Genomic DNA, 19,198 nt, shown 5'->3' with positions numbered 1-19,198 from the left:
CTGTTCTCCTTTCTGCTCCTTTCCTTCTCCTTTCCCTCCAGTTCCTGACCTTCTCTTCTTCCCTGCCCCTCCTCTTCTTCTTCCTGACCTGACCTGACTCTCCCTCATCTATTCCCCCCCCCCCCCCCACACACACACCATAAGCTACATCTCCAGCCCAATATTTTTTTTTCTTAAAGAAGCAACTTCGGTTAAATCCATTGATGAGATGTTGTGGAAAACTGATGTGCTGAGTCACCAGGGCTCTCAGGGATGCTCCCAGGAGGATAAATTGCAAGGGCGCAGCAACAGAAACACCGCCAAGGACAGTACACTCTGTTCTTTTGCTTTTATTTCATTGAATCACAAACATTTCGTTCAGCGTTTGAGATCTTTATTTCAGTATAGGGGAAAAATAGCAATAGCTTCAGCAGGCTTAGCGGTCCCCAACAAGAAAACAGACACCGTGAGAGCAAGAGTGCTCCCACCCACAGACATCTGTATAAGGAAACAACCCCACACGAGGCAACAAACTCACAGGCCTGCAGAGATCTGCAGGACGGGAACTGAACACTGAGCACTCTTCCAGGTATCCTGAGGCTTCAGGGGTCTAGCAGGCACATTAGGAGGTGGAGGAGACTTTAAAAGTCCCTGACATCTATAGAGCTGCTTACAGAACTCTAGAAAGGCGGACCTAGGAAACCAGACTTTCTAGCAGCCCTGTGCTTTCTGGCTATTTCTGTACTCAATGAGGACGTTCTGTAGTTCCCTACACTTATAGTCTACTGCTGAAAGTCACTGTCCTGCACTTACCTCCCTGACATGTCTATGGGAGACAATCTAATTTAAACCAGATTTCAATGATGTATCTTGAAAATCAAAATAGGCACTCTGTTTTGATCTTTCTTGGGTTTTGTTTTGGTTTGTTTTGGTTTGGTTTTAGTTCTGGGGTTGAATCTAGGGTGTGTTTTACCATCTTATACCACTGAGTTCGTTCCTAATGTCCCTAGTCCATTTTCAAATGTTATGCTTTTGTTAAAGAATTCTCATCAAGTCTCCCAGTCTTGACCTAATCTCTTTTTGCAGCCCACATAGACCCTGAACCTGAGATCATCCTGCCACAACCTCCAGGGATCACAGGCCTGGGCCATACACCAGGCCTGATACAGTGCTATTATGACCTTAACAAAGTATCCATGCAATCGCTAGCCTTGCTTGTTCCTTCTGTGTGAGACTCTGAAATGATCATTGTCCAATTTAGTTCTTAGAAAAGCAACAAGACTAACATCATGTAGGAGATTACTAGAGGAGAGAGACTTCCTATTGGGACATTCAATTAAAGCCCACTGGAAAATTCATACACAATTAATATGGAGCTTCCAATCGGTGCTCGTATGGCTAAATGTTAAAGGAACTGTTTCTCTTGAGAATTTTCTAGCCAGTTAAAGACTATTTGGAAAAACAGCCAAGATCTGTTTAGCAGGTATCAAGGCTGGGGCGAGCTGCACGGAGGCTCTTCATCCCAGTCTTGCGCAGCCATTCTGGATATCCAGTTTCAAGTTCTGAACAGAAGCAGATGGTTAAGAATGAGTCGTTTTCCGTAAAATCTGTAATCATGTATTTCAGTCCTTCATGGATTCTGTTTTTTGCTAATTTAAAATTACCTATTTGTGTGGTGTGTGTGTGTGTGAAAGAGAGAGAGAGGGAGGGAGAGGGGGGAGAGAAAGAGGGAGAGAGGGCAAGGGAAGGGAGCAGAAGAGGGGGCAGGGAGGGGTTGAGGGAGAGGGAGAGGGAGGGATGGAGAGAGAGGGAGAGAGGGCAAGGGAAGGGAGCAGGAGAGGGGGCAGGGAGGAGTTGAGGGAGAGGCGGGGGTGGAGAGAGAGAGAGAGAGAGAGAGAGAGAGAGAGAGAGAGAGAGAGAGAGAGAGAGAGAGAGAGAGCACCACAGTATGGCTCTGGAGATTAGAGGACAACTTTAGGGAGCTGGCATTCTCCTTCCTCCATGGGGTCCCGAGATGGAACTCAGGTGGTCTGGCTTGCCCCTGCTGGACCCTCTCACTGGCCCGTTGATCTACTTTTATTCACACCCTTGAGATAGTAGTCATGGTGACTTGTGCTATAAAATGAATGGACCAATAACAACAGAAAGACGGTGAAAGAGAAAATGCAGCAGTTCAGAAACACAGACTAGAAATAGTCGTTCTGTTTCTTTGACAAAACTAATTTTAAATAATTGTTTCCAATATAGATATAGTGATTCAAATGGGACAGTGCCCCTCACCCACAGTCATCAGTTGACTTGGTAAGAAAAATCTTTAGTAATGGAGCGATTTAATAAACAATGTTTCCTTGCCATGGTAACGAGCCCATCGTGCCTCTAAAGTATATCAAGGAACCCTAGCTTGTGGGGATGACCAATACAATTTGAGAGAAAATTCTCATTTTCGTTATTTCTAGAACATCTCATGAGTCTGACACTGTTAAATTTTAGCTTGCTCCTTCCACAAAGCTTAAATATGCATTATAGTGTACTCCATAGAAATTTCTGAGTGTTTGTGAACACAATTTCAACCATTCTGTCATCCAGTAAGTGCAGATGATAGCTCTAGTTAGTGAATGGGTAGGTAAGGGACACTGAAGAATGCGAGCATTTGAAAAGTTAACTAGGGATGCACTCAATGTCACAGGAACCTACCACGTCATCACTTTGCTTGAGATCTGCAATGCCTCTTGAATCCTTGCAGACAGATTTCTATAACACATAACATATGCTTTATCAGGACCTAAACCAGCTATTATGAGTAGGATACATATATGCACACATGCACATGGGCCCTCCCCCCCCCACAGGGCAGAGTACTTTTGCTAACAGGACACACATACACATGCATACCCATAAGCACAGACACAGGGCACACTGCTCTTTTCTCCATAAAAAAATACATCTAAGGTAGTTCATAAATCATTAATGGACAGGGAGGCTGTGGAATTTCTGCTTAGGGAAGGTCCCATGGGAAACCATGCAGTTCTAGGAAAGTGTGTGAATCTCTAAGAATATGTTATGTAAGGAACTATTTAAGCATGTCTCCTGAAACCCCCTAGCGCCATCTTTGATATGGACCACACAGGTTCTGCAGGAAATACAATTGGAAAGCTGCATGCACAGCTTCTTCTGGGCACAATTCCAGATCCTTTCTGTGATACTGAAGAACCCCAGAGAGAAGTGCTCTGGCCACAGATGGCCTCTTGCTCATCCACTTAGGGAGGACAGCTGATTTTAAGCTCAGAATTGAGAATCTTGATGTACATACATCTCCTAGTTCCAAGTGTGAGGTACCGTCCCGTGAGACTCTGAAGATGCGCAAAGATTCGGGTCATACTGGAGAATCTATAATAAGTTTCTGTTTTCACCATGTTGGTAAACTGAGAGTCCAGAGACCTGGAGCTAATCAGGGCCACAGTGAAAACTATCACTCTGTTTCTCCCCTCAAAACTGGGGCCAGAACTGGGGTGATGAATAAGGCACTCATTTAAAAACAGAATTTAAATAATAAAAGTAAACTCAGTAATTATAGTGACCCATACCAGCTAGACCACTTCTGGACACACCCAAAGGACTCCAAACCCTTCCAAGGAGGTTCTTGGACTTTCATTGTAATGTTGTACTATTCACAATAAGAAAGTGGAACAAGTCTACGTGTCCTTCAACAGATAAATGAGATAAGAGAAATATATACATATACACAATGGAACTGTATTGGCAGGAAGGTGGATGGCTCTGGAAATTATCCCAGTAAGTGAAATAACCCAGACATAGAAGGACAAATATATCACATATATATCATGTGTCTCTCCTGTGTGGACCGTGGCTTTTAACTTTTCATTTGGTTGTGGCTATAGATCACAAAACTAGAATGAGGGTTTGAGATGTGAAAAGTGGGCTTAAGGAAAGAGGTGGGAGGAGTTGGTAACAGAATAGATGTGGCACAAAAGAAGAAAGGGGTGAAAGGGCACAAGAGAAGTGGGGGGGGAGATGAGGGCGAGAAGCAGAGAAGGAAGACAAAACAAAGTCACTGTGAAAAATGCCACACTGAAGCCTGCAACTATGAGAAATGGTTCTTAAAGATCACAGATAATCAACAAGAACTTATGACCAATTATGGACGTTTTAAACAAAGTGCATCCCTGGGAGTGTAGGGTCATTTCCTTCTCGTCTGCTCAGCCCCACCAGGCTAAGCACGTTATGTATTAGAGTCAGTTAGTCATATTTCAAACCAAGATCTGGGTGCTGTTACTGGGTCTTTTCAAGGAACTAACGGCAGTTAAGTGAGAACAAGGAGATGAGATGGAGATGAATGGACACATCCCACCAAGGGAAGGGACGCACCAGTGTGATGTAGTGAGGGCTTGAGAAGCTGGACGGAAGGCTCTCCAGTGTCTCCGCAGCACTCTGTTGATGAAAGAACGCTATTAACCAGCGAGTAGTCCTCGAGAAAGGACCACTCTTTCCAAGACCACAGAATGTATTTCCTGAGACACAGATCCAGGAAATGCACAAATAAGAAGAGTTGTGGAAACAGTCATCTTCCCTAGACTGCTGTCTTACCGTGAGCATATCTAAGACCTGTTCTGTAAAGAACACCCGTGGGAGAAGATGAGATCTTCTTAGTATGCTGTGGTACAAGTAGTACTGGAAGGGTCTACTAGTCTCCAGATCTCAAAAGTCCTGGTGGCATTGAGAAAGGCCACAGCCACTTACATTGTTATGAACCTGGAAGCTCTTTGGGTGCTCCCAAACTGCCTATGAATATGTTTCGCGACTGAGGTGCCCCTCTTTAATTTACTTTCTGTTAGCTCCTCAGGAAACAGTGAAACAATGGGAAAACATGGATCAACAGAAGCAAGACCTTGGAAGGCACTCCCTTCCAAAGTACATTTAGAAAATTATCACACAGTACTTTCTGTGTATAAAAACCGATTAAGATTTGTATTTAACCATCTCAGCGTTAAATGTGACATAGTAAAAGGCACAAATTGATAAAGAAGATGATAAACTACCATCTAGTAGGATTAATTATTCCTGCCTAAATATTCCATTGGAGTTCAGGAGTGGTTTTTGTTTGTTTGTTTGTTTTGTTCCCCCTGCCCCGTGGCCTCTGAGCATCATGAGGATGGGGAACAGATATTCTGCAACTGTTAGACAAAGCCCAGAATTTCTAGAAGCAAAGCATATAAGCAAATGCCTCAAAATATCTAGAACTGTACCATCAGACTTGTACCAAACCCCTCAAAGTCCTGAATTTTATAATACTGGTAACATAGACTGAACAAGGACTCAGTGGTTAGACACACTTGCTGCTCTTGTGGGGGGCCTGTTTGTGGTTCCTAGCAACTGCATGGTCACCCACAACTGCATGTAACTCCAGTTTAAGGGACGCTAATGCCTTCTTCTGACCTATGAGGCACCAGCACAAACATGGTGCATATATATACCTGCAGGCAAAATACACTCATAAAACACAAGCATCTTTAGGAAAGATTTATCCTTCTATTTTTATTGTCAGTATGCCTAGAATCATCTGACTGATTGAACAGAAACAATTGGAGGCTCTCCATCCTTTGCTCAAGTCTTGGGTCCTAACAGGCATTTTACTGTTTTGTTAGGGTAAACTTGTCAAGAATGGCATCAATTACTTATATTAAAACACAGAATGCCTGGCAAGATGTAATGGTGGCACATGGTGTGATTCCAGCACTCAGGAGCCTGAGGAAGGAGAACAGCCTTGAGTTTGAGGCTAGCCTGAGCTGTTTTTCATTTAATGGGGGAGGTTTTTTTAGAGTTTCTTACTAAAATTTCATTTGAGATTTTTTTCTAGTCTCTTTCTGTTTTTTATTACTAATACAATATTATTTTGAGAATATGGTTTGTATGTGGTCTAAATTTTCCTGAATTTAATTCAATTTGTTTTATACCCTAAAGTTTACAATTGTAAACTTTCCCACTAATACACAAGGTGATATTTTATTTAGTAAGTACTTTCTATTCTGAAATACTGAAATACGTCCTGGATATTGCATGATATCTGTTTGATTCTGCTGTCCGTCTTCCCTGCCCCCACTTAAACAGTGAAATCTTCCCTGTATAGCATGCCTCTAAGCATCTCCCACTTCACTTAGCTTAGGGTGAGTTCCACATTGAAAATATATACTTACCAGAGAGACAGAGCCGGGAAGATGGCTCATCTTACAAATCTTACACAAGCCTAAAGACTTAAGTTCGATCCCCAAAACATACTTAAAGGTATAAGGAAAGAACTGGCTCCAAAAAGTTGTCCTCTGTTCTCTGACTACACAGACATATGACAGGCAGACAGGCAAACAGGCAGACAGGCAGGCAGGCAGACAGGCAGACAGATAGACATACACACACACACACACACAGACACACACACACACATAGCCAGGCAGACAGGTAGACACATATATACATATATATATATTAATAATAATATTAATAATAATAACAATAAATAGAACACTACGATAATAAAAATATATGAATATACATGTGACAGTTCATTAGCTGTCACAAGTAAAAGTATCTCACATGTAGGGGATGGATATCTGTCAGGACTGGGTCCCTCCTTGTAGGGTTCTCATCAGGAAAGTATCCTTTATTCTCCACTCCCCGCATTTCCCTAGGAGAGCTGTGAAGAGGGAACATGGAACACTGACACAGGCTGTTGGAAAAGACAAGTGATTATAATTAAATGAAGTGATTATAATTAAACCCCACAGGATAATTTTAAGTGACGTGTAGCTTGTACCTTGTAACCACTCAACTGCAATAGCTCAGAGAGAAGCCAACATTTGTATTGTATGGAAGAGCTAAACAGGTTTTCAGCTTGTAAAGAAGTTTGGAAACCAAGAGGATAAGCATCTGGACACGAACAGGCATGTAAAAGGTTGATTTGGCATTTGTATCTGGTCTTCAGTAGTAGACTCAGATCACCCCACACTGATATATGTTTTGAGACCATGAAGTTAGCATGTATTTAGTGATGGCCTCCCTTGACACAGAATATGTAGACATACTCTTGAACTGGCTTCATCTTGATGCATTTCTGGTAGCGGACTAGTAATGTGACAAGTCCAACCCCAATGATGACCATGACAAGCACAACGACCATGATAGAAACACCTACAACATAAAAACAGGTAAACCGAACATCAGCAGGCCATCCACTTTAGGACAGTAGACCATACAGTCTAATTTCTTCCCCAAAGGGCTTTAGCTCCCTGCCCTCCAACAAGACACACATTATTATAGTCTCTATTCGCAATTAACCATCCACCCCCAAGATTCCAGCATGCTTAAGGAAGGCCACAGTCAGCAAGAAAACTTTTGCTTGATAGCTGTTAACAAATGCTAGAAAAGGCCCCATTGCAGTTTGGGTTTCAGAAGTCATAAGTGACAGTTGGCTAGAAGATATATTAATTCTAAAAAGCAAATGTAGTAAATTTAGTTTGGGTCTCCAAACATGCAAAATAGGAAGGCGGGGCCATAAAAACCCATGTGGAAACACAACAAATACATGGTAGATGAGACAAAACCTTCATGGCAGAAGACTCTGAACATACATGAGAGTTATATTCCTTACTGGTAAGGTTTAATGTTTCTCCCCAGTCGGTAATTATTGCTCCATCCTCACATTGACACTCGTGTTCTCGGTCATCCACCTGGAAGAGCAGCCCATCATGTATCGCTACTGTTATCGAATGACTGAGAAAAGCTGTGCTTTGCAGCTCATTTCTGCTAATGTTAGTTTTGCATCAGGCCCATACATCCATTTATCCATAACTATAGATTTCTAGTACTTGAAAGAGTATCTGATACATATTTTAATAACTTTTAAGTGATAGCTGGGTTTCAGGACAATGTTCCACCCAGATATAAACCATTAGCATTGAGCAGTGTTGAGCTAAAAACAAATTTAGAATGTGCGTGTTTTTACAAAACCTTTGGGCTGATGTTGATACCGGTGTAACTTAACTGTAAGTAACATTAGGAAAAATTAAAATTTAAACTTCATATTTAAGCTTTATATGTATATACAAAAGTAGGTTTCTAAATTATCAATATAGATAATAAATTATTTCTCTTTAACACTGGTAATGTCTGCGTTCAATAATATCCGGGTTGGCTCTTTGCACTGACTTTATTGATTATACATAAAATGTAAAGAAAATATATAGCTCTTTAAAAGAATAAGCTTACTTCCACACAGGCTCAAGAGTGAGGACTAAGGCAAGGGGAAAAAAGGATGCTGAGACACTATTTAAGAGGCAAATGAAATCTTACAGCGCTTTCCTCACACGGGGAGGGGCAGCTGCTGGAGTTGTAGGCCTTTTCCATTTGTACGCATTCGCCATAGCTGCAGACCTAGAGGGGAAGCAATCGGCATGAATCCGAGTAACGCAACTTACGGGACACGTGATTTTACACACTGACAGATGCAATGATGCGTTCCTTCTTATGTGGCTTAGTTGTGTGTTGGATGCAGCACTAGGGGAGATTGCTTTGACACCTGTGACACCTATGCCAATCTCCCTGAGGGGAATCACAAGCTCAGCTAAGGTATAATAGTGAGAAACGTCTTGCTTTGGCTTACCAACTTTGGGTGTTTAGTCAAACAAAGATAACCCCAAAGCCAGTTTCAATTCCCCTATACCAATGGATAGAATAACACCTCTTTCTCTCTCCCTCCCTCTCTCTTCATCTGATCTCCTTTCTTGTTCCTTTACTCTCCAAATCTTTCACTATTCTTCTCTTCCCTCCTCTTCCCTTGTGCCTCATCCTTTTTTGTCCTGTTAGTACTGTACTCTAAACAAGCAGATGGGAAACAAAGAGCCCTGTGTTCTGTTTATGCAGGACTTTCTTTCTAAAAAAGTCTTTTCTGTCCTCTCATGCTTTTTGAAGAATTATTCATGCTAAAGAAGATAGTGACTCAACCTAAGTGTCCACCAATACAAGGACATAAAAGTGTGCAAACGTGTAACAGAGTATAGCTTAGATGCAGAATGAATAAAAGCACATCATTGTGGCACCTTGAGTAAGCGTGGGAGGCAGGTTACGTGAGGTATGTCAGACACAGGTTGGGAATTTCACACCTGAGACAGTTCAGGAATTCTCAATCACACACGAAAGCTAAGAACACTGATCTTAAGAAGCAGAGAACTGGATTGTGGTTTCCAAAGGCTGGTGGGGTGGCCAAGAAAAGGAAAAGGGAGACTCAAGATAATATGTTTAAATATTCAATTAACCAGGAATAATAATTTCTAGTGGATCTTATGGCAGAATGTTTGTAATTAATAATATCTCATTGTATGTTTTAACATAGTTAGAAGAGAGGGTTTTGGATGTTCACAACATGAGGAAATGGTCAGCTGTTAAAGAGGTGTCTATCCTAACTACTCAGACTTGGTTATTACTCATTCTACATATGTGCTGAAAGATGATACTGTACCCAACAGATATGCATAATAATTAAGTGTGGGTCATAATAATTACCTAAATCTGGAATATAGAGTAAAAAGTCTTCCTTGTTTTCTCTTTGTTAAAATTAACGGTAGCAAGTCAAGCTGAAATCTGAGTAGACCCAATACTCTATGAGTAGTCAGCTCTTTTCCTTTAGATCCAATATTCCCCGGTCTCCACAGCGCCAGGAAAGCATTTCTGTGGCCAGGCTCTGTGTATGACATTATCAAGTACACTGTTCTGTAGGCCGTGGGTATCCAGCCTAATTACCGAAACCCTAGTACGTAGTCCGTCAACATGGTGGAGGGAATAAAAGCAGAGTGCTTGCTGGCATCAGTAACATTAACTGGAGTAGAAGTCATGCATAATTTCATTAGATGCCTATTTTAAGATACCAATTAAGCATACTTATACCAATTACATGGAATTTAGGATAATTGCAATTAAGCAAGAATAATATTACCATATTATCACTACCCTCTCCTCCAATAAGTAACAGGAAACGTGGCCATGGTTTCCCTCTGTTCCCCCACAGAGAAACCCATCTGGAGTCAATCCCAGCAGCCATGATGTTGGCGATCAGCTGTCCTCTTACCATTCCGTCCCCACATTTTGTTCCAGAATTAACCAGGCCCATGTCTCTAGAATTGTGGTTTAAAAACATGGTCTTGCATTTGATGGTCACATTCTGCTTCTGATTAGTTAGGCTATACACTTTATTCTCTCCGAGCTGTGACGAGCGCTGCCCTCCAGCACAGAAGATCTTTCCACATTTGAGATCTCTGGAGGAAAAGAAGTAGAATGTTCTCAGTGTCGGAACCAGGAACCAACGTCTCAGAGATGAGACAACCAGCCCAGCCGCTTTCCTCTAATCCCCATTGGTTGGCAGTTTCCAGGACCCTGGTAGACCGAAAAAGCTCTCAGACATTTAAAGCCCCAACTCTAAGAACTGACCTGAATAGATAAAGTGTGCGAAATAATCACTGAAAGAATTTTCAGTTCTTAAAACGCAATATTTATTAACACTCACAAAGGATATTTGTTAGTGATTTTGATTAGCATAACTTTAATGGGAACACTAAGAGCTGTTCTTCCTCTCTTGATATTAACTAATTCTAGCAAGCCTGGGGGCCGCGGCTCTTCAGCACCCACTGTACAGAGGGCTAGCCACTGAAAGTAAGTGGCTGAGAGGGAAGTGAAGGGCACTCCGTTTCCGCATGGTGTATATTGGAGCCACGAGGAGCTTGACTGGAGGATTCTGGGATTGTTCCTTTCAGTCCAGTCCCTATTTTGCCACACATGAAAGGCCACACAGAACCGCAGCCTAAGGACCCGGAAGGGAGTTTAAGTCATGGAGATCAGTCTCACTTCCAGCTTCTTTAGAAGCTTCTACTGCTTTCCTTCTCTCTTATTTACACCCTTTAAATCATGGTTTCCATTCATGTTTTCCCTGCTTTGGTAGCATTCTTTCCCTCCCTTTCTTTCCACCCATCTCTTAGCCCTTCTTAATTATTTCTATTCCAGGATCCCAACTAGTAAACTCGGAGAGCAAATTCAACTAATGACGCCAGGGGTCTGGGCTCTCCAAGCTCCTTCTAATTCTCAGCAAAATGAGAATAACAGCTTTCAAAATGGAGTCTTTATGAGTTCTCAATACACTTTCCTGAACATCTATTTCCATGGGGCACTTACTTTTCTTCACAGGGAGCAAACGTGTTTCCCTTTTTCTTGCAGTATCCAAATCTGTTTCCTTTTTTATTTATCTTGTAGCAAAGACCGTGACTCTCTTGGGCTCCTGGGGTTCAAAATTACATGATAAAAAGAAAGAAAAAGCATGAACACTGAGATTCGTAAAGCACTTCACTTTCTAATGCAGTTAAGCTTGCCAAATCATGCCGCAGAATGATGCAGTGGAAAGAAGTCAATAAATCATCGAGGAAATTTCCATTGAGTCAGGAAAGGTTTTGAAGTGGGAATAAAGAGATGTGTAACAAGGACAGGTGCAGAGCAGCTCTGACGCTGAGCCAATCAATTGGGAAGTAAAATCAGCAATAAAGATTGCAACCAACAATGTGCTAGATGAGACCTTGAAACTATATCACGAATTATATTATCTCCAATTATGTCCCAAATTCTTAGATAGTAACAGAAATAGCGACTATTGTCTTGATCTTTCATCCCGGTGACTGTCTCTCACCATCACTGAACAACTCTGAGCACTGATCATCTGGAGTGGGACACTGCCCCATAAAGCAGTAGCCTTCGCCATTCTTGCAAGGAAACCCGTTGACCTGGAACTGGTCCTTAGGACACTCAGGGGAGTGGCCAGTACACATTTCAGGAAAGTCGCATTCATTTTTCGCTGGCCTACATATGGTCCCTTCCTTCTTAATCTGTTGAAGAGAAACAGGTATTGGAATCTTTGATGTGTGAGTTGGTAAAACTGAGTACAGGCAGAAAGCTGATGTACTTAATTGGTCTGTGAGAGACAGGCTCACAACTTCCTTCTTGATGCTAAGGATTATGATTACCTATAGAGATCATGGTTTTTATGCGGCTTTAAGAATGAGAAGATAGTGAGGTATTTTTAAAAGCTTTAATTATTTTCAGTGTCTGAGTGTTTTGCCTGCATGAATTCATGCCTGGTGCCCACAGAGGCCAGAAGAGAGCACCAGATTCCTGGATCTAGAGTTACATCTGCTATGTGGGTACTGGAAACCTAACCTGGGTCCTCTGCAAAAACAGTCAGAGCTTTTAATTACTGAGCCAATTCTCCAGTCCAAGATGATGGTTTTGAAATTTGGTATTACATAGGCAGAGCTGACATGGACAAAAATGATCAAATGGGCAGATGTTTTTGTTTACCTTATATTTTCTGCCTTCCTAGCTCTTGTATATCACTCCAATGAATCCCTACCCATCTAGTGAATAACACAGAATCTCTGTCACCAACAGATAATATTCCACTACATAAACTGTAACAATACCCTGCCTCTCATTGTTCAGGGACGTACATAAAGGTATTCTCTTTAATGTGTGAGGTTCCCAGGAAGAATTGAAGATGCATAAAATGATTATTTCCTTTGTGAGCTTACAATTGTTATTCAGTGGAGTCAAATAAGCGTAAGAAAATTCCTTGGAGCGATCTGAACTTCTGGCCATTTTTAAAAAAATTCTATCCTTAGGCATCTAATGTCTATGTATACTCTGTTTGCCTTCAGATGAACTGTTGTCGGTATATCAATTTCCATCCCACTGGAGGTTAGACTGATACTGATCCACACATGGGTAAGGAGAGTGTTGGTCACGTGATTTGACTCCTAAAAACACCAAGATGCTAACTAACCATCTTCTCTATTACCCGGAGCAGAGCACCATCTGTTCAGACATCAGACTCTTTCAGACTAAATACTCTTGGGTGTTCACAAGGGACACTGCATTCTGGAATTATAACTGCAGGGCCAGCCAGGGCCAGAGAGCGCTTTGTTATTGCACACACTTGAACTGAGAACACAGCAGTCCTTGGGAGCTGAGGGTCTCACCTGACATGATTTGCAGCACTCTCCTTCCACACAAGTGAATCCCGGCTTCAGGACACATTTGCGTGCGTCACAGCAAGGGTTGGTGCATTCCTGGTAGGAGGAAAATGGAAACATGGTCACAAATGGGTTCATGTGTTGGTTCCTATTTGATGATCTAATTACTTGCACCCTTTCAAAAGCTCCATAGAAATGCGGGACCCTTAGCTTTGGGATGTGAATCAGATTAGTGGTGCAGCTTGCATTGGGGGTTTCCACTTTGTTGCCTTCCCTCATGTTCCTTCAGTAATTCCCAGTTTATGAACTCTCATTGGTGGGAAGAGTCCAAAGACAGTGACCCCCCAGGCGCTGTTGTTTCCAGATGCTAAAGTCTGATGTGAGATAATACAATGTCTTTCCTCTGGCTTGAGATGCCCTGGATTTCAACCTGAACTCACTCTCTCTCTCTCTCTCTCTCTCTCTCTCTCTCTCTCTCTCTCTCTCTCGTTCAATTCATCATTATTACATTATAACAATAAAATAGTCACACTTAGGTGTCCTGTCTTCTTGAACTTAACTGAAACTTCTGAGGCAGTTGTCTGTCTGCGTCTGATCAGTTAAGGCCTCCAAACATTCAAACAGAGCTCTGGGCTATTCCAAAACATGCACGGAGCAAATGGATGCCTGTTCAAAGCCAGCAACTTTTTCTTGTTGCATCTGAGAAGATCAATTTTCAAGTTCTCTGGGCAGGTCAGCCCCACCCTCATTATAGTGTCTCCTGGTTGCTGTCCTGTTACAGCACTTTGAACTGGGCAGTGTCTAGAGCTAACATAGAAAACACTGTCTTCAGCATACAGTCTCAGCAAATCGGTGGGGCCGTAAACTGAAGCTACATTGGAGGACTACTAGCCTCATATTTTAACACATCTCCATTTGTTCATTTGAGGCAAAAGTAGTGGAGGACGCGCATTTATTGGGTGAGTTTCTAGAAAAAAAATAGCTTCTAAAAGCAGACTAAGAATTACCTGAAAATTTGCCTCTAAGGCTTTTCTAAATGATCTAGACTTCAATAAATATATAAAAAATTTGGAGGCCATTGTCTTTCTACTAAAAGAGACTTTTCTATAATAACAACTGCCCAGCTATGATATAGACAAGCTTCCCAAGGCTCTAAGTAAAGCTTTACTGACTAGGTGATGTTATAGAATAACTACCACCTACTATGCGTGCCTGCGGGATCTGGCTTAAGGGTACTTCCCACAAGACAAGGCAGTTAACATGTAAGCTAGGCAAATGGAATGCTGCTGATCTCCAGCAAGGTCCTCACATATGACTTGAGATTTCCTAAGAAGGCTTGAAATGAGGCTCCCTCAACAGCCGGGCTCCAAGTGGACAAGAGGAACAGCTTCCTAAGGCTTCACCGAGAACATTGTCTGCTGAGGTTCCAGCTGAACCCCAACCTTGTTAAAGATGACATCATTTGCAAATACCTGAACTGATCCACAGTCACACTCTTCTCCTTCGTCTACCTTCTTGTTCCCACAAAATGGGTACTCAATAACATCAGCAGGCAGTGGATTGTTGAATATGCACGCCGGCTTCTGATCATTCAGATATTGCTGGTATTGGGTTTGGCTGCATTTACTGAATTTTATTGCAGGGATGCTAGAGACAAGGTAAAAATGAAAGTTTATCACTTGAAGGAAGCTGTAAAAAATTAATGAGGGATTGGGAAAGAAATACAAATGCTAACTATGAGAGCAGAGCATGTCACAGCTCCTTATTACTTACTAGTTGTGCTCCAAAAACACAACTATCAAACGCCATTTCAGTAAAAAACTCGGGTTATGTGTCTTCTGACAAACCCTTCCTGATGCCAACAGTTACTTGATTGTCTGTGCTTCCGCTTCCTATTTACCCTCTAATGTGTCCCTCTTATTTAAAAAAAAAAAAACAAAACATTCTTTTTCTTTTATGTCATGAGTGTTTGCCTGTATGTATGTATATCTATGACTATGTGCGTAGTACCTGCAGAGGTTAGAAGGGGGTGTTGGATCCCCTGGAACTAGAGCTAAAGATGGTTGTAAGTCTTCATATAGATGGTAGCAATTGAACCCCAATCCTCTGTAGTAGAGCAAATGGTCTTAAGGACTGGGCTATCTCTCCAACCTCTAATGTGCCCTTTGTAATTCAACCACACAAGAATATAAATCTGATTCACCATCCCTGAAAGATCACAAACTTCTCCACCAAGTCAAGGAGGGCATCGAGTTCAGTTCTTTAAAAATAACCATAAGTTAACACGGTGCCTGGGATGGAGTAGTTCTCTATTATACTTATGCAAATAAACTTCTTATTAATATTAGAAACATTCTCATGACTTCTAAATGCCGCTCTTTAAACAACACTTCACTCTTTCTTTATTTGGTTTGATTATCTTCAGTGACTGAATACAGAAGGACTTTTACAGACTTGAGTCCATTAAATGGAGTTGTTATGACCTTGATTATATTATTAGTTTGATATCAGATACTACATATCACATTTCCACTCTCTGACAGCCACTGAATTTTGAGCTTTACCTATTTTTAATCATTTTTAAAATTATTTATTTGTTTTAAAATTATATGTATTTGTGTGTCTGTTGATGTGTGGGTATGGGTACAGGTACCCACTGAGGCCAGAAGAGGGAATCAAAATCCCTGGAGCTGGAGTTACAGGTGGTGGTGAGCTTTCCAATGTGGATGCTACTAAACGTAGGTCCTCTGCAAGAGCAATATATGCCCTGAACCACTGAGCCATCTCTCCAGTCCCAACATTCTAACATTTAATCAACCAGCATCCATAAGAAACCCATGGTATGAACAGACAATTTTCTTATTCTTTTTCTGCCTCAAAGGAGTCCAAAGATGTACAACACCAAGACCTGACAACAAGGTAAGCCACTCAATCTCATATTAACAGCTATTTGCAAAAAACAAAAACAAAAACAAAAAAAAACTGAGTTTTCTCCAAAGGAGTCTCAAAGGGTACATAAGAGTAATTAAGGGTACCCTGCCCAACAGTAAATGGTCAACAGAAAACAAACTAAATTGTAGTTTTGTAGACTCTTGTTGTCTCATATGGCTTTGCTTGAACATTTGTTTTACTGGTCTTTTTTTATATATTATGGTTTTAAATTTTGTGTTTTTTAGGGCTTGGGGATTTTGGTTTGTTTGTATTTGTATTTCTTACGTTTTTGCTTTGTTTTGTTAGTCTGTTTTATTAGGGTACTTTTTGCTTTTGTTTTTTTTTTGCCTGTTTATCTTTTAAAGAGAGGGGGGATAGAGTTGGGTGGGTGGGGAGGAAGTGAGAGAAGTTGGGGTTTGTGGAAGGAAAAGTGTGATCAAAACATATTATGTGAATTTTTTTCAAAAATATATATAAGGTAAATTTATTATGTGCATTATCAGAGGCTCACCTTCCACTTCCGCCCATCACACATTTCCCCACAGGACAGGTACAGGGAAACTCATCATGTTGCATGCCCAGGCTATGCCCCAGCTGATGCGCCATTCTGTTCCCAATTATATTTACATCTGGTAGAAGATCCTGATTGAAAAAAAACAAAACAAAAAACAAAAACACAGCAGTAAGAGATGTCTGTAAGAGACCCCAAAGTAGCACTTAGGTATCACTTTAAATCAGTGTTTGAAAGGCTCAATTTCTAAATTTTAGTTAGCCAGTACGGATTTGGGAAGAGATGGTCCATAACTATAATTTATAATGGAAATTGGGCAAATGACCTTCTACATATTTCTAACTTGAACTTTTTGATGCACAGTACACTCCTATTTGTTGTGTTGGCAGAAACTCAGTTTTCCAAACAGCTAAAATCATTAACTAATGTTACTATGCCTGACTGCCCTGTCCTTCCCAAACTTACGTTCTGAAACCTTAAGCTCGAAGGACTGAAGTGCTTAAGGCCATGAGGGCAAGCTCCTCAGCTGTGGTAATAACGTCCTAACCAAGCAGGCTCTGGAGAAACATCTCTCTCTACTCTACCGTGGGAGACATGATGAGAAGGTGTCAACCTTCATCCATGAGGTGGACCCTTGCCAGTTACAAATGGATTAGATCCTTTCCTTGGACTTCTCAGATTTCAGAATTGTGAGAAATGCATTTCCATGGCTTACAGCCTACTCGGTTTCTGGTATTTTGTTACTGAAGCCCAATGGGAACTTAAGACAAATGTCCTACACAATTTTATGGATGGTGTTGGTGTCTTTTCTGTATTAGATATTCCAGGGCTTCAACTGAGAGGTTTGGTGTTCTTGTTTTTGATCTGTCTTGATCTGTATCGAGCAACAAATCTATATAATCTTGTAAAGAGTGTTTCTGTCATGAGAAACCTCTAGGAGTAAGAAATTAAAATCCAAGGCAGAACTGATTGTTGCCTGGCCTCATAGACCTTGTTCATGCTTTAACCTATATATTTATCAAAAAATTCAAAGAGGCATAGGCTATCCAGTTATGATAAAGTTAATAGGTCACCTTTAATTTGTTCATTTCCTCTTTGCTCATATGAAGTTTCAAAGGTTTCTTGGTTTGGCTAAAATAAGATAATTGACAAAGTAATAGCTTCATTTGGGGTAAATTGACTTCATAGGCAGACCTTATCTCATCCAGATACTAAAGACAAATCTATAGTCATGAAAGTGATTATAAAATAACCAGTGGGTGAGGTTATTTGAATAAATACTAGTTATTTTAAGCTTGGCTCTCAGCAAGACTAAGCTGGAGAAATGAATGCAGATAAGGAAATAAATACAAACCTTCATGTCTTCAACCATGTAATAGAGTACATGGGCACCATTTACTGAAAGGTTTGAGCCTTGGATAAAGTTCGCACAGGCAAGGAGAGACAATAATTCATAGGTCCTCTATTGCTGAACATGATTTTCAAAGTTGTCTTGATATGACAAATTAAGTGACCTTTGTATTTGTTTATTTCAGTTTAAAAGCAATTCTGATGATTAAATCACCCTAAGTGGCATGGACTTTACTTGTTCTTATAAGTAATTACGTTTAATACATAGAAGAGTTTTACAGTTACAGAACACACCGTGGTGGTTTTCCTCCCTGTCCTTCTGAGCTTTGAACTGTGTTTTACCTTCATTCCTTCCCCTACAGTTTTTCATAAGACACATTTGTTATTCTCAATAACAAATAAAGGGAAGATAGGTTTCGTCATGACACACCTTGGAAAACAGAGGTCAAACACAAATCACACATGTCTTCTCAATGTGTTTCAGATAGATATAGAAAATTCACTCAAATATTTGGGTAAATGGTACTATGTTAGAAATGTTTTAGACCCACCTTAACAATGCTGCAGGAACGCAGGGCTTGGCACATTCCTCTTGGGTGAGCAATTCCTTGCATAGGTGTGTAGAGCCACTTCCCACTGTAAGCAAGATGCTAGAATACTTAGTTTTAATCTGACAGAACAGTTTCATTAACACCAAATTCAAACTGCAGTGAACCACCATAGGGGTCACCCTTTGTTCTGGAAACAGTCTTCTCATTTCTGAAGTTAATGGGCACCATGGAAGACCTGAGTTGATACGGGGCTCAGTTAAACCTAGAGACACTGAAAAAACTAAAGGAGGTCTTAGGATGAAATTGGAAAACAAAAAAAAATGTAATGTTTTCTAAGAAAAAGAAATGAAAAAGGAAGAATCTCATTTTTCTTGATTCTTGTTTTCTTTGTACTGTACTTTGCATAAAACAATTTAAGTGGTAAAAGACACAAAAACTATAATAAGCTAATCAATTAAATTTTAAACTGTTTTTGGGGAAATATAGTGGATACTCTCAGAATCATTATTTAATTATGGTTGATGACATTTAAAGTTATTTATCAATTATAGAAACACAAAGGGGCAATGATAGGTCTAATCCAACATTTAAATGCCCTGTTGTATAAAAATAGGGCCATCCCCAGAATCTCTAAAATGGTAGATGTCTACATTGTAAAGATGTAATTTTCACTTCACTTGAGAGCAGTGCTTAGATTTGGGCCTTTGTAAACAGAGCCATCCTGACCTGGAAGACAACATTTAGAAAATCAGGACATTCAAATACAAGAACAAAGGTGAAATGAAGGGTCCGGTTTCAGCCTT

At 40.7% G+C, this 19,198-nt stretch overlaps 1 protein-coding gene across 1 annotated transcript in view; it reads right to left on the bottom strand.

The window, feature by feature from the left end:
- Positions 1-1,496: 1,496 nt before the first annotated feature.
- Positions 1,497-19,198, bottom strand: part of Adam7 (ADAM metallopeptidase domain 7) — a 34,213-nt gene continuing 16,511 nt past the window's right edge. The window contains exons 10-23 of the mRNA XM_038310570.1: positions 18,396-18,480; positions 16,495-16,625; positions 14,525-14,699; positions 13,059-13,148; positions 11,714-11,909; positions 11,209-11,311; positions 10,112-10,298; positions 8,341-8,421; positions 7,640-7,718; positions 7,074-7,179; positions 6,586-6,685; positions 4,366-4,428; positions 2,674-2,730; positions 1,497-1,541 (exon numbers count right to left, since the gene is read on the bottom strand). Of these exons, the coding sequence (XP_038166498.1) occupies positions 1,497-1,541; positions 2,674-2,730; positions 4,366-4,428; positions 6,586-6,685; positions 7,074-7,179; positions 7,640-7,718; positions 8,341-8,421; positions 10,112-10,298; positions 11,209-11,311; positions 11,714-11,909; positions 13,059-13,148; positions 14,525-14,699; positions 16,495-16,625; positions 18,396-18,480 (1,498 nt within the window). The remainder of the gene's footprint in view (positions 1,542-2,673; positions 2,731-4,365; positions 4,429-6,585; positions 6,686-7,073; positions 7,180-7,639; positions 7,719-8,340; positions 8,422-10,111; positions 10,299-11,208; positions 11,312-11,713; positions 11,910-13,058; positions 13,149-14,524; positions 14,700-16,494; positions 16,626-18,395; positions 18,481-19,198) is intronic.

The sequence above is a fragment of the Arvicola amphibius genome, chromosome 13 (assembly GCF_903992535.2).
Source record: "Arvicola amphibius chromosome 13, mArvAmp1.2, whole genome shotgun sequence".
In the NCBI taxonomy this organism is placed as follows: Eukaryota; Metazoa; Chordata; class Mammalia; order Rodentia; family Cricetidae; genus Arvicola; species Arvicola amphibius.
The sequence above is the reverse complement of the archived record's forward strand: the minus strand, read 5'-3'. Positions and strand labels throughout refer to the sequence as shown.